Consider the following 15115-nt stretch of genomic DNA (forward strand, 5'->3'; position numbering starts at 1 on the left):
CCGATAACTAAAAAATAAAAATATTAAAATTCTCTCTCTCTCTCTCTCCCTCTTTAAAAAAAAAATATAAAAAAGGGCTGCAGATGTGGCTCAGTGGTTAAGTGCCCCTGGGTTCAATCCTTGGTACCCTCCACCACCAAAAAAAAGGACTAGAGATGTAGCTCAGTAGTAGAGCATCCCTAGGTTCTGAAAAACCAGACTCTACCTCAGAGCAAAGCCTGTCCAAGGAAGGGACATGACCTTTGTCCTTGAAAGACCCACAGAGCATTCCTAGGCACATTCCCACCCTGCTAAGTGGTTTATCTTCAAATAACAGGAGAGATCTGCTGTGCCAGGTGTCCCTGACTCAGTCAGGCTAGGTGGGGATCCATAGCAACCCCCTAGCAGCCACCAATCAGCATGAGACAGGGAAATACCTGAGATGCCAGATGACCCTCCCAGTAGTTTATGGTGGTTGATAACGTGTTGGGAAATCATGTAATTCAGCATGAACATCCCCCTTGGCTTAAACCAATCAGTTCAAAAGAATACCCCTTTTATACTGACCAATCACCCTTACCCAACTTGTTCCTGCCAGTGAATGTGCTAATCATGTTTTAAGTTGTTATTTGATTTTCCTGCGGTGTGTGAAGATTTGCTAAGAGATGCTATGATGTATGTGGGGGTCTCTGCCTTCTCCAAAGAATGTATAAAATTGCTGCAAACCCTGGGCTTGGGGCCTCTTAGCATCACCAGTTGCTGTGTGCGCAGAGGACCAAGCTAGCTCGCAATAAACACCTCTTTGCTGCTTATATCGATCTTGGGTCTCTGGTGGTCTTTTGGGGATCCCGAATTCGAGCATAATAGTTCAATCCCTAGTACTGCAAAAGAAAAAAGAAAGTAAAATACAAAATTTTATATAATTTCCAAATTTTAAAAAATGCTATACAAACCAACTGAATGACAGAAGTACTTCTGTCCCAGTTGGCTCTGGCTGCCTTAACAGAATACCATGAGACCGGTGACTTCACAACACACACGTTTTTCTCTTGCTTCTGGAAGTTAGAAATCCAAAATCAGTGTGCTATCACAGTCAGATTCTTGGTGAGGGCCTTCCTTGGTGCTTGCACAAAAAAGGCGAGTGAGCTCTAGTCCTTTCATGACTAGACATGAATGGAAGCTGAGGATACAGCTCAGTAATATGGAGCTTGCCCTCATGGGTCTTCCCCTGTAGCATCCTCTAAACCTAATTACCTCCTAAAAGCCCTAAATCATAATACTACTCCACTGGAGTTGGAGGGGACATCTGGCACATGAATTCTGAGTTGACACAAATATATAATCTGTAACATTATCTTGAACCAGATTTATGCCATGGCATGTCCATTTGTTACCTCTGGGGTTAATGGATTTCTCTAAGCCATCTTCCTGCCCACCAGCACCCTGATATATTTCTGCCTTCTCAAGAAACTTGCTATATTGATCAATCCTTCCCATTTCTATACTTCAACCCCTTTTACTTGTTCCTTCTCATCAGCATTTTTATTTATTTATTTATGGTGCTGGGGATCAATCGTAGGGCCTCATGCATGCCAATCAAGCACTCTTCCACTGAGCTACATCCCCAGCCCTGTTAATAAACTTTTGCATTGTGTATGTGCTTTCTTAGGCCCATCTGACCCAATGGTAAATTTATAATAAAAAAAATTGCAAGGCACAGTGGTGCACACCTGTAATCCCAGCGGCTCAAGAGGCTGAGACAGGGGGATTGTGAGTTCAAAGCCAGCCTCAGCAAAAATCAAGGTGCTATAACAACTCAGTGTAGACCATGCCTCTAAATAAAATACAAAAAATAGGGCTGGAGATGTGGCTGAGTGATATGTGCCCCTGAGTTCAATTCCTGGTACCCCCCCAAAAATTAAAAATAAATAAATACTTCAGGGATAGCAATTAAGTGATACCAAGCATATTTAAGAGGCTTATGTGAACCTTTTCATAGGTGTACAATTGATTCACATTTGAAGCATATTGAGTATTGTGTGAATGTCAGCTTAGGAGAAAGTTAGATCAAATACTACTGATACAAAAAAAATTAAAAATAAAAATAAAATTGAAAAAGCAAATACACATAAAAATTCTACTGATGCAAACAGTAACTAAGGAATGATACTAACCATCAGGAATTTTGACTTAAGAAGCACAATATTCTGGGCTGTGAGTGTAGCTAAGTGGTAGAGTATTGGCCTAGTATATCCAAGGCCTTGGGTTCCATTACCAGCACCAAGAAACAAAACAAAATCCCAAACTCAATACCAATTATGTGTTCCTCAAAAAATTAAAATCAGAACTACCATATTACCAAGTGTGGTGATATAGCCTCTGATCCCTGCTATAGGAAAATCGAGGCAGGAGGATCACAAGTTCAAGGCCAGCCTGGGCAATTAATATAACTCTGTCTCAAAATTAAAACAACAACAAACTCCCCCTTCAAAAAAAAAAAAAAACACAAAACAACTTTTGGTACTTTCGCATTTCTCACAACTAAGACACTCCAAATGAACTGGGCTGCACGAAATAACCACACAAGAGAAAGAGATACCTTTTTCTGTGGGTCCTGTGGCAGCTCCTATGACAGCTCCTCTGACCTTAAGGGTCCACAGAAAGAGAGAGAGAGAGAGGGAGGGTCAGGTTTCAGGGGGTTGAGTCTAGCTTTGGGATGTCTGCTGACAGCAGGTTGACTGACATCTAGAAGGCCACGTCAGAGCCAGAGAAGGGGGACACACAAATGGCACTTCCATGGAACATTCTATCCTAAACAGGGCAAAGGGGTAGTATTACAAAGGAATAGGAGAGTATAGCTCCTGAAGACATGCCTTCTACTTCCTGGGCTGGGACAACGCCCAAGTCACCATGAAATGTAGTGATTGGTCAGAGCCTCCTGCTTCAGGATGAAAGGTTTGGGTCATTCAGAGTGGCTCCCCACATGGTACAATCCTAGAAATCTCATTTCTGGGTATATATCCAAAGAATTGAAAGCAGGGTCTCAGATATTTGTGTACCCATAACCCATGTTCCTAGCTGCATTGTTCACAATAGCCAGGAGTCCACTGACAGATGAATGGATAAGCTAAATGTGGTACACATACACAATACTATATTACTCATCCTTTTTTTTTTTTTTTTTGAGAAAGAGAGAGAGAGAGAGAGAATTTTTCAATATTTATTTTTTAGTTTTTGGCGGACACAACATCTTTGTTTGTATGTGGTGCTGAGGATCGAACCCGGGCCGCACTCATGCCAGGCGAGCGCGCTACCGCTTGAGCCACATCCCCAGCCATTACTCATCCTTAAAAAGGAAAGAAATCTAGTCACAGTCTACAACATGCATGGATGAAACTTTGAGGACATTAGGCTAAGTAAAATAAAGTCATGATGACTTGTATGAGGTATCTGGAGTTGTCAAATTCATAGAGGCTGGGGAAAGTGAGAGAGAAAAATGGGGAGTTATTGTGTAATAGGTACAGTTTCTTTCTTTCTTTTTTGGTAGTGGGGATTGAACCCAGGGGTATTTAACCACTGAGCCACATCCCCAGCACCCCCCCCCCACCTTTTTTTTTTTTAGAGAGAGAATTTTTTTAAATATTTATTTTTCAATTTTCGGTGGACACAACATCTTTATTTTATTTTTATGTGGTGCTGAGGATTGAACCCAGCGCCCCGTGCATACCAGGTGAGCGCATTACTGCTTGAGCCACATCCCCAGCCCCTCCCCAGCCCTTTTTAAAAATTTTGAGACAGGGTCTTGGTAAGTTCCTGAGTCTGTCCTAGAATTTGTGATCTCCTGCCTTAGCATCCCTGAGTTGCTGGGTTACAGGTGTGTGCTACCGAATCTGGCCCCTGTGAATGCACTTAATGCCACCAAATTGTACACTTAAGAATGGTTACCAGCGGGTGTGGTGGCACATGCCTGTAATTACAACAGCTCCTGAGGCTGAGGCAGGAAGAACACAAGTTCAAAGTCAACCTCAGCAAAAGCAAGGCTCTAAGCAACTCAGTGATAAAATAAAATAAAACACAAAATTGGGCTGAGGACATGGCTCAGCGTTCAAGTGTTTCTGAATTCAATCCTCCATATCGGTATGCCCTCCCAGCCCCCCCCCCCCAAAAAAAAAATAGGCTACCAACTGGAAATATAGCTCTGTGGAGGAGCAATTGTCTAGCATGGGAAAGGCCCTGGGTTTCATCTCCCCCTACCCCAGTTAAGATGGTAAATTGTATACTTTTTTACCATACCATTTTAAAAGCAATATCTGAGGTAATGAAACTCCACAACCAACTCAAGACTGTGCTGGAGGTGTCTTTCTGAAGCTGCTGGTATTCCAGATCTGGTAAGTGTGGGCACACTGCATATCTGTGGGTGCCAGATGCTTAAAGCTCTGTATCCTACACTTCAATCAACTCTACTGACATTATATGTTTTACTCATCAAAGATGCTTTTGAATCGCTTAGTAGGATACAGGTAAGCAGTTTTCATAATTTACCTCTTTAGAAAGATCCATATTTCCAATTCCCTTGGGGCCTGTCAGCATTATCTGGTCTGTGCAGCCTATTACCTGCTGTGGCAGGGAATTTTCAAAGAGCTGACCATTCCAGAACAATCAGTCATATTCCTCAGATCAAAATCCCTTTTACCGGCACGCTTGGGCAAGTGTTCTGCCAGTTCCAAAGCGCACAGCATTCAGATTGCATGGAGTCAGTGTTCAGTGATGAGAAGATGGCTTGGAATGAAAGGTCACAGGCAGAACAAACACTCTATCTTCGCTGGGGAACTAAGCGATGCAGCGCCTCTGGAAACATAGCTTTTTCTTTCTTTCTCTCTTTTTTTGGTGTGGTATGGGGATTGAACCCTGGGTCTTGTGCATGCAAGGCAAGCACTCTACCCAGCCCAAGACATAGCTTTTTAAGGGATTCTTATCTTTTGCTCTTTCCTGTTTATCCAAATGACTTAAGTAATTTATTGCGGGGAGCATGCCTCACTACACCCAAGGGCTGGAGGGGACCCGCCAGGAGATAACTCCAAGGAGTTATGCTGAAGCCCCTCACCCTCCCACCTGGCCTGAGCAGGATGAAGAGGACGCAGAGGCTTTTGAGTAGGCCCTGAGGACAGGGATGTGCGTCAGACTTGGGCTCCAGTTTCCCCTCGGTCATTTACATCGGTGTTACCTGGGGCCAATGGCTTATCCTTTTTTTTTTTTTTTTTTTCTCTTTGCTGCGTCCCGAAGCTAGGACCCGGAGCACGGTAGACAAGCACTCCTCCACCGAACTAAATCCTCCCTAAGTCGGGTTTCCTGTCTCCGGAATCGCTAATTTCTGCCCTCCCTACTTGGGGAGGTAGGCAGTGCAGGAAGGGGCGCCTAACACACTGAAAAACCTCCTGGGACAAATCCTGCCCGCAGAATCTCCATTGCTGAGCCAGGCCCCCACGCGCGCCGCCGCCGGCAGAAAGCCGCAAGGCACGTGACCACCCACCCGCGCCGGCGCTGCCTCGGCATCTGGGCGTGGCTTCGCGGACGACCTCGCGGCCATTGGCAGGGAGGCGGGGCCGACGGCGCGCGCTCCAAGAGAGAGAGGTTGGGGGCGTGGTCAGGAAGCCCGCAGACGGCTACGATTGGCCGGGGGCGCTCAGGGCGTGGCCGTGGACCAAGGGTTGCGGGTGGGGCAGCAGGCAGCTGGAGTCGCGGCTGCTGAGCGTGCACCTGAGATCTGACTCCTGGGTCACCTAAGCTGTGTGCAAACGGTCTCTGCCTCCATGAACCGCTTCAAGGTGTCCAAGTTCCGGCACATGGAGGCCCGGCTGCCCCGCCGCGAGGTGAGCCTGCTCCGCTGGCCCCGAGCCCATGCACCGGCCCCCTCGGGCCGCCCTCCCCCTGCGCCGGCCCCTCAGTGGACGACCCGGCTTGCCAAGTTTCCCAGCCCTACTTCCCCCGGGCTCTCCCTTCAGGCCCAGGCGCCCGGGCCTCCCCGTCGCTGCTAGGAGAGCAGACGTGGCCCCGCTGTTCGGTGATCCCGGCGGCCTGCCTGGCCCGCCTGCCTAGCTCCGGGACCTCTGAGGCGAAGTATCCCTTGCGACTGGGGCCAGGCTTGAGACTTTCGAGGCTGCCTCCCTTCCCTGCTTCCGGTCGGCCTCGTTGGGGAGCTGAGATCTGGAAGCTGCTGGAGCCTGCCCGCTCCTCCCTGCCGCCGTGGACCGTCTCTGCCCGGGGCCAGGCTGAGGGAGAGATGCGTCTCTTTCCCTGGCCTGGGCGAGTCCGAGTATGGCAGCTATAGAAGGGCGCCGTTGGCCAGAAGCGGGCCCTCCCTCGGGTTTCCGCCAGCGCTTCCTTCTTTCTCTGCTTCAAGCTCTTCCTTTACTCGTGGTGATGCTGCCAGAGCCTGGGTGGGGCCTGGGGAAGCCAGAGCAGGTGGAGCTCAGAGGAAGAGCTGAGCCCAGTGCTGTGTGTGGGGGTACCTCCGACCTCCGGCAGGGCAACAGGTCTGATGAGGGATGTGCTGCACGGATGATGCCAACCTTGGTCTGCTACTCCCCGTGTTATTTGGAAGGCCTGGGAGTGTCCTCGAATAATTGGGTTAGGCACTGATCTCTAGTGGCCCAATCACGGCCCAAAGCTAGCCAGGGCCATCGAAATGCAACCGAATTTCCCTTTCTCTCTTGGTCGCACTGATAGCCACATGAAGGAGATAGCCAGCAAGCAGAGAAACATATAAGGGCATTGCAGGTTTTGTTTGGGGGGAAGCGCGGGGTACTGGGGATTGAACTCAGGGGCACTGGACCACTGAGCCACATCCTCAGCCCTATTTTGTATTTTATTTAGAGATAGGGTTCTCACTGAGTTGCTTAAATCCTGGCTTTTGCTGAGGCTGGCTTTGAACTCCTCTTTCTTGCCTTATCCTCCTAAGCTTCTGGGATTACAGGCATGGACCACTGCACCTAGCCACATTGCAAGTTTTAATAAGTGCATTGAAGGACACTCATGAGGAGCAAAGATGGAGGGTGATGATGTGGGGGTTAATTTCAGTAGGGTGATGGGGAAGGCTGCCTGGATTTCAACTGAGGCTCAAAGGGTGAGAAGTGAGAAACAGTCTGGTGGAGGACTGAAAAGAAGGCAGGTGGATGGAGAGCAGTGATCAGGGAAGCTTAGTGACAATTAAGTGCAGAGCTGTTCTGCCAAGTCTGAGGGGCTGTGGAAGAAGTTGGGTTTTGTTCTCAGTGCAGTGGGGACCCTTTGAAAGGCAGAGGGAAATTTTTAGTGTTTAAACTTGCATTAAGACCATTGCTGGCAGTGCAGTAAGTGCTCCCCAGGGGGTCTGGAGAGTACTTGGCTGGCCCTGGTCCTGAGTGGGTCTCAGTCCAGCAAGGTAAAGTGCAGAAAGGGGTGCCTAATGGAACCATAGATTGCAGTGAAAACTTGAATTTATATTAGGGAGACAGGAGAACAGGCAGTCTGTTCTCCTTTTCAAAGAGACTGTCTGTCATTATGCTTGTATGGTAAACATGAATTGGGAGGGAAAAATAAAGATGGTACTGATATTCTACTGGTGGCAAGTGAAATTTGAAGTAAGAAATTTAGGTGTGATGCTGCAGGTGGTTGGACTGGGAAGTTGGGTGCTTTGTCATTGGAGCAGGAAGGAACAAGGAGCTATGTTTTGACACCAATAGAGGAAATATGAGGGCCTTGTTGATCTCGTTTCAAAAAAAGCACCCCATGCCTGTGGGGGTAAGGTGTTTACTCATTTAGGACACTTAATGGAAGGGCATATTCTGATAAGGCCAAGCCTCAGTTTTCCCTGTTGAGAGTGGGTGCTTTTCTCCCAGTGCTTAGAGGGGTCCTTGAATCCTGGCAGAGCCCTCAGCAGCACCATTGGGGAAGCTGAGCCATCTTCTGTCTTAGCTACTCACTCCTCCTCCTCCTGCCTCCCTCCCTGCTTCCCTTTTGAAAGAAATAGGCTTCCTTCTGACAGCTTCTTTATCCTTTTTAGGGAACTGACTTATAAGCAAAATCAGTCCCCTTAGTGACTTAGGTTATTTCAAGAACATTTTGCATTTCCTAAAGGACTGTGTGAATGGGAACAGGGTTTGATCTAAATAATGCATCTCTAATGCTGCAGCTTTAGAGTAGAGTTTCCTGAACTGTGGCCTTTGCCGACTGCTTTAGTCTTGAGTAGAAATCTGGCCTTTACCACACGTTTCTTATTCTTTATTTTCAGGCCTGGATCAATGACATTCGTGCAGGAACCACCCCCTCATGTGGGAACCAGATTAAATCAAGCTGTACCTTGATTGCCTTCAACTCTGACCGTCCAGGTATGGGGTGGGCTTGGTTACAGGGAGGACATGGGACTTGGCAGACCAGAGATTTGGAGTGTCTTGGGGTAAAAGGGCTCAGGTGAGTGCCTCACAGGGCCTTAGACACCTGTTTACTAGTTGGAATGCAGTAATCTGATCAATTTAAAAAAAATACCTTATTAGTTGTTGTTGACCTTTATTTTTATGATCTCAGTGTCTTACACATGCTAGGCTCTACTACTGAGCCATAACCCCAGCCCAATTTTTTTTCAAAATATTTTTTTAGTTATAGATGGACACACTATCTTTATTTTATTTTTTATGTGGTGCTGAGGATTGAACCCAGTGCCTCAGGCATGCAAGCGATCTGCCGCTGAGCTACAACCCCAGCCCTGATTGATTTTAATTAAGGTGTTCCTGTTGTTGTTTTAAGGTACTAGGAATTGATCCCAAGGGCACTTTACTACTGAACTGCATCCTCAGTTTTTTTTGTTTTTGGCCAGGGATTGAACCTAATGCCTTGTGCATGCTAGGCAAGCACTCTGCCAGCTGAGCTACTCCTCAACCCCTCCTTTTTATGTTTTATTTTGAGACAGGGTCACCCTAAGTTGCTTAGGGCCTTACTAAGTTGCTGAGACTGGCTTTGAACTTGTGATCTTCCTGCCTCAGCCTCCCAAGCCATTGGGATTACAAGTGTACGTTACTGCACCCGGCCATCCCCAGTCTTTTTTATTACTTATTTTTTAAAATTTTGATACAGGGCCTTGTTAAATTACTGAGGTTGGCCTTGAACTTGAGATCTTCCCAAGTCACTGGGATTATAAACTATTAATCCTGATAATACAGTGTACTTTTATATAAACCAGTGATTGTGGTCATCAAGAGTATGTCCAGGGGCTGGGGTTGTGGCTCAGTGGTAGAGCACTCACCTAGCACGTGTGAGTCCCTGGGTTTAATCCTTAGCACCACATACAAATAAATAAATAAAGTAAAGTTATTGTGTCCAACTGCTGCTAAAAAATAAATATTAAAAAAAAAAAAAAGAATATGCCCAGGAGGGTAGAAAGAGGACTGATGCTTCTGTTTCCCGCCCTCCCCATGGGGTACTTATTTCTTGTCTGTGGGCCTGGAGTAGCTGGGGTTAATAAGAGTGCAAAGATTTAAAAAGCCCTTGCATGAGTTGGGACACCCTTGGCTGTTTGTGATAACCTTTTTGGCTTGTCTGAGAATTCAGGAGCTTTAGGCAGAGCTGTATCCAAAGATTTATATATACTGTTAGCCTCAACCTCTCTCTTAGTCACTCAACACTTCTACTTTGGGGTATTGGTTTCTTTTCCAGGTAAAGGTGGAAGAGGTGGCAGCCAGTGGCCCCACACTGACCTTATTATTATTTTTTCTTTTTTTTTGTGGCACTGGGGATTAAACCATGAATGCTAGGCAAGTATTCTACCATTGAACAACATCTCCAGCCCAAAGCTGATCTTTTATATGGCTCACAATGTAAGAAAAAGAAAACCTCTTTTTTTCAATGGCATCTGTGTATCTGATGCACAGATGGTTCTTGTGTGGGGTGTAACCTAACTCTGGGCCACTATGTTCAAAGGGATATGAACTTATAGAGGCTCTGGAGAAGTCCTAGGCTGAGTTTTTGGTTTTTATCTTCTCTGGGAGCCCTGAGCAGGGAGGTAGGTAGTCCCCATTAGTCTCAGAGTCAAAGAGCCCTGTGTTTGCTTAACAGGTATGTTGGGCATCATGGCCTTGGAAGGCCAAGGAGAAGACAAGAGACATGTGGCCTACCTGGGCTGTCATTCAGGTGAGTGGGTGCTTGACCCAGGAAGCCTAGAACTGGCTCTTCCTAGGGTCAGGGATTGCTATACATGTGGTCCCATGGCCCCCTGGTCCCATAGCTTATAGTCCTCACTGTGTTCTGCAAAGTGGCTGGACACAGAAAGCTAGTTTAGAATTCTGGCCTAGGAAGAGAGGTGGGAAGCTGGACATTCCAGGTTTTCTAAACTGAAGGAGGGAGGTGTGCACTTCAGGGTCCAGGGTTAGGCTGGCTCTCTGTCACTGTGGATAGAGACACGATGTGGGGGATTTACTCCTGTGTGCCTCTTAGTCCTGTATCTTCTCCTGGAGCCCCGTGGGGCACCTCTCACTCCAGGCATCCTCTGCAGTCAGGCCACTCAGGGCCTTCCAAGGAGGTGGCCACGCTGGGCTGCTGGGTCAGAGGTAGGCCCTCACACAGAGTTGATGTCTGCTGCAGCTGCTTCTAGGGCGCTTGGCAGCCTGCCCATTTTGAGGAAACAGTTTACTTTCCTTAGAACAAGGCAACACTGGCCAGACTGGCTTTGTCTCCTCTGTCCAGCTGCAGCAGCTCTGGGCCCAAGCACTCTGCTTTGTTCCTGGAAGCCTATTGGGAGGCCTTGGGATGAGGGAAGTGGGGAAGATCCTTGATTCTTTGACTGGGTAGGCTGCTCACTGCAGGAATCCTGATAGTGACAATGAAGGCAGTTAATAGCCATAGCCAATATTTATCTAGAATACTAGGTGCTAAGTTGTCTGTGTTGTGTTTTGTTTTTGTTTTGTACTGGGGACTAAACCCAGGAGCACTTAACCACTGATCCACATCCCTAGCCTTTTTTGTATTGTACTTAGAGACAGAGTCTCACTAAGTTGCCTATGGCCTTGCTAAGGTGCTGAGGCTGGCTTTGGCCTTGTGATCCTCCTGTGTTAGCCTCTTGAGCTGCTGGGATTACGGAAATGCGCCACTGTGCCTAACTTCATCTGTGTTTTCTGATCTAAAATTTTTTTTTTAAATTTTTATTTATTTTTTTAGTTTTCGGCGGACACAACATCTTTGTTTTGTATGTGGTGCTGAGGATTGAACCTGGGCCGCATGCATGCCAGGCAAGTGCGCTACTGCTTGAGCCACATCCCCAGCCCTGATCTAAATTTTTAAAAAATATTTTTTCTAGTTGTAGATGGATAGAATACCTTTATTTAATTTATTTATCTTTTTATGTGGTGCTGAGGATTGAACCTGGGCCGCACGCATGCCAGGCGAGCGCGCTACCGCTTGAGCCACATCCCCAGCCCCTGATCTAAATTTTTAAAAACAACTATTGAGGCATCATTTACATACTATATAAACATTGCCTGTTTTAAGTGAATAATTGATGCTTTTTATCAAAGTTTTAGAATTATGTGTACCACAGTTCACTTTCAGAATGTTTGTATCCTCCCCCAGAAGATTCCTTTGGGGTCAATCTGCTTCCACCTTGGGCACCACAGCCTCAGGCCACCCTTGATCTACCTTCTGCCTCTGTAGCAGACGTTTGTACATTGTTGTCATATCCAGCCAGCCACCTGTTTTCATAAATAGTTTTATTGGAACATAGCCTTACCCGTTCACTGACTTGCAGTTTGGGCTACTTTCTTGTATTAACTATGGTGTTGAGTAGTTTTGCTTTGCTTTGTGCTGGGGATTGAACCCAGGGCCTTGGGCACACCAAATACCTGCTGTATCACCGAGTTACACCTCCTGCCTAGAGTGAAGTAATTGACAGAGACTGTATGGTCCTGAAATGCTAAAGTACGTAATACCCTACCTTTTTTCTTCCCCTCAGTCCTGGGGATTGAACCCAAGGACACTTTACTACTGAGCTACATCCCCAGCCCTTTTCATTTTTTTATCTTAAGACAGAGTCTTGCTAAGTTGCCCAAGATGGGATTACAGGCATTTGCCACTGTCTGGCATAAGGTCTTTTTTTTTTTTTTTTGTATCTTGCAATAATGACTAATAATAAACCAGTTCTCAGTACTGGAGTGATAAGAGCTAATCTAAAGATATCAGTAGAGACCGGACCATGAGGGCCAAGATTTTTTACATTTTTGTTTTTGTCCACATTGTAGATTTTGTTTTTGGGGGTTTTGGTTTTTTGTTTTGGCACTGGGGATTGAACTCAGGGGCGCTTAACCACTGGGCCACATCTCAATCCCTTTTTTGTATTTAGAGACAGGGCCTTGTTGAGTTGCTAAGTGTTTTGCTAAATTGCTGAGGCTGGCTATGAACTTGCAATCCTCCTGCCTCAGCCTCCTGAGTCTCTGGGATTATAGGTGTGCACTGTGCCTGGTTCAGGTTATAGCTTTTGATTGAGAACATTAGCAGTTTGTGATTTTTTTCCTCTACATTTCGGGGATTAAATAGCTCAACTAAGATGACTGAGTATATGGATTATGATTGCTCTGGTGCCCAGTTTTTCCCACTTATCTAACAGATGGACCAAGTGGATTCATGAGTCCTGCCCAGGTGCCATCATTTTCAGGATCACACATTTTCTACCTTGTTCATTTTATAGCATAACTTATCCTGTGTGTGTGTGTGTGTGTGTGTATTTGTTTTTTTGGTGGTACTTGGGTTCAAACCAAGGGGGTCTCATGCTAGACAGGTGCTGTATACTGAGCTGCATCTCTGGCCCTTCTTAAATTTTATTTTGAGACAGGTCTTTCTAAGTTGCTGAGCCTGTCCTTGAGTTTATGATATTCCTGCTTCAGCCTCCTCAGTAGCTGAGATTACAGGTGTGCACCACTGGACCTGGCTTCATGTTTATTTCTCGATGCTTTGTATCCCTGGTGGAGCCTCCCAAGTTGGTGGGTGATGTCTTTGAAAGGTGGTAAGCCCCGCCATCACTAGCATTCTATAAACAGATGCTGGACCACTCGTCTATGGGTGGGTGGTAGCATCATTGTGATGGCCATTCCTCAGAGCCTTTTCTTGCAAGAGCACCCCAAGAAGCTACCCTTGAGGGTAGCTGAGCTCCAGCTCTCTCAGAACCTGCCCTAGAAGGACCAGGTATCATTCACATAAGTGCCATTGGTAGGAGAGACTGGGCCCTGGCTGCTGCCCCGCCTCTGGGGGCTCCCCACTTGCAGAGGCTCTTCCATTTTCTCATCTCAGGGGCATGTCTGCCCTTAGCCCAGCAGCCAGTGAGGTGGGGCCACTGGGACACCTGCAGTGGTCCTGGGGTGTGGGTGGTGTGATAGAGGCTGGATCCTATACCTGCTCCAGCTGGGGTAAGACACTGTGACCTTCAGCCACACCTACGCCCTTGATAGCTGTGTTTCTCTGGGTGGTGATATCCTTATCCTCCAATTGGGGCGATGTTGCCTACTGCCTATAAAGAATTGATGAAGTCTGTGCAGGTGAGGACTCAGTGCAGATGCACTCAGACTACTTAGCTATGTTACCACATCCCTTTCCAGTGAGAGATGCCAGGCTGCCCACACCATCTGCTATCTGTGGCCTAACACCTGCCCTGCCCAGAGAGGAGCCCCAAGATCAGGGTAGCAGGGGTTCTTGCCTCTGGGCCCAGGGCTACTGTGGGCCTGCTGGCTGGGAATACAGGAAGGGCTGTCCAAGGGGTGCTTTTCCATAGCTATCCTCTCTTGTCTCTTCTGGCTATGAGGAAACTGTCTTGCTCAGCCCCACGGCAGGTAGCAGGGATGTTGGCCCACAGTCCTGTCCATCGTCCACCCTCCAGCTCCAACCCACATCACCAGCCTTGTTTCCCTTTTGGACTCTGGCTGACTTTGAGTGCCCCCATGTCCTGTACTAGCAACCTGAGACTAACTTCTGCTTGCTTCAGCCAAGGAAGTATTTGTTGGGTGACTTGGGACCTTTTGCAACTGAAGTCTGTGCTGCCTTGAGAGGCCTGGATTGGGCCACTATGTCCACACAGATGCCTGGTAACCTGAGGAGCTTCCTGCTCATTTTCCTGTGAGCCTCCTGATGCCTTTGACCACCCTGGGACAGCAGGGCTGTGGTGGACATGTGTCACAGGAGGGGCCTAGGGCATTTGCTCCCATGGTGTCTAGAAGGGCTCTCGCTTTTACCTCTGTCTGGGAAGAAGGTGTTACCTCCATAGTCTTGAGCTTTGGTTCCGGCCTGGGGTGGATCCTGCTGAGTTGGAAACAGGACATTACAGCAAGTTCATGTATTCTTCCCCCACAGACCTGGTAACTGACTTGGACTTCTCTCCCTTTGATGATTTCCTTCTGGGCACGAGCTCTGCTGACAGGACGGTGAGTGGAGCCATTTGGAGCAGCTAGTCAAGTCCAACCTACCCCAGCTTTCTGAACTCCCACAGGGTCTTCACTTGCTCCCCTTCCTCAGGCCCTTGGGCCCTGAGTACCTGCCCGCAGCTGTGGTGGTGAATAGCCTTTACACCATATTATTGCCCGAGGGAAGGAGTCTGGGTGATGTGAGAGACTGAAGGGGACAGCAGAGTCCCTGTCCCCACTCTGACCAGCCTTTGGTCACACCCTGTGAGCTCTGAACGGAGTTCCCTCCCTCCCCAGGACATAGAATATGCAGCCCCCAACCTGAACAGCTGAGGTGGGCGAGGTGCCCCTGACCAGCCAAAGGGTGTTTTCTTTGTGGACTGGCCTTGTTCAGCATGGGACCTCTCTGGGGCCAGGGGCAGCCCTGGTTTACAAACTCAATTCTTCCATAGGTGAAGCTGTGGCGGCTGCCAGGTCCTGGCCAGGCCCTCCCCTCAGTGCCTGGAGTGGTGCTGGGCCCTGAAGCGCTGCCAGTGGAAGTACTGCAATTTCACCCCACCACAGACGGCGTTCTGGCGAGTTCAGCCGGCAGAACCGTGAAGGTCTGGGACGCAGCCAAGCAGCAGTCTCTGACAGGTAGGGCCTCCCTGGTGCCCTGGATAGCCCTTCCTTTCCTTGTTGTTGTTTTATTTTTTTTTTTGGTATATCCCCATCCCCCGCCTTTTTAAAAA

The 15115-nt window shown here is 47.7% G+C and overlaps 1 protein-coding gene across 1 annotated transcript in view; it reads left to right on the forward strand.

Annotated features, from left to right (window-relative positions):
• The first annotated feature begins 5716 nt into the window (after positions 1-5716).
• Positions 5717-15115, forward strand: part of Coro7 (coronin 7) — a 55440-nt gene continuing 46041 nt past the window's right edge. Inside the window, exons 1-5 of the mRNA XM_076839767.1 lie at positions 5717-5849; positions 8246-8342; positions 10063-10137; positions 14335-14405; positions 14837-15020. Of these exons, the coding sequence (XP_076695882.1) occupies positions 5790-5849; positions 8246-8342; positions 10063-10137; positions 14335-14405; positions 14837-15020 (487 nt within the window). The 5' untranslated portion in view covers positions 5717-5789. The remainder of the gene's footprint in view (positions 5850-8245; positions 8343-10062; positions 10138-14334; positions 14406-14836; positions 15021-15115) is intronic.

Source organism: Callospermophilus lateralis, chromosome 19, assembly GCF_048772815.1.
Source record: "Callospermophilus lateralis isolate mCalLat2 chromosome 19, mCalLat2.hap1, whole genome shotgun sequence".
Classification (NCBI taxonomy): Eukaryota; Metazoa; Chordata; class Mammalia; order Rodentia; family Sciuridae; genus Callospermophilus; species Callospermophilus lateralis.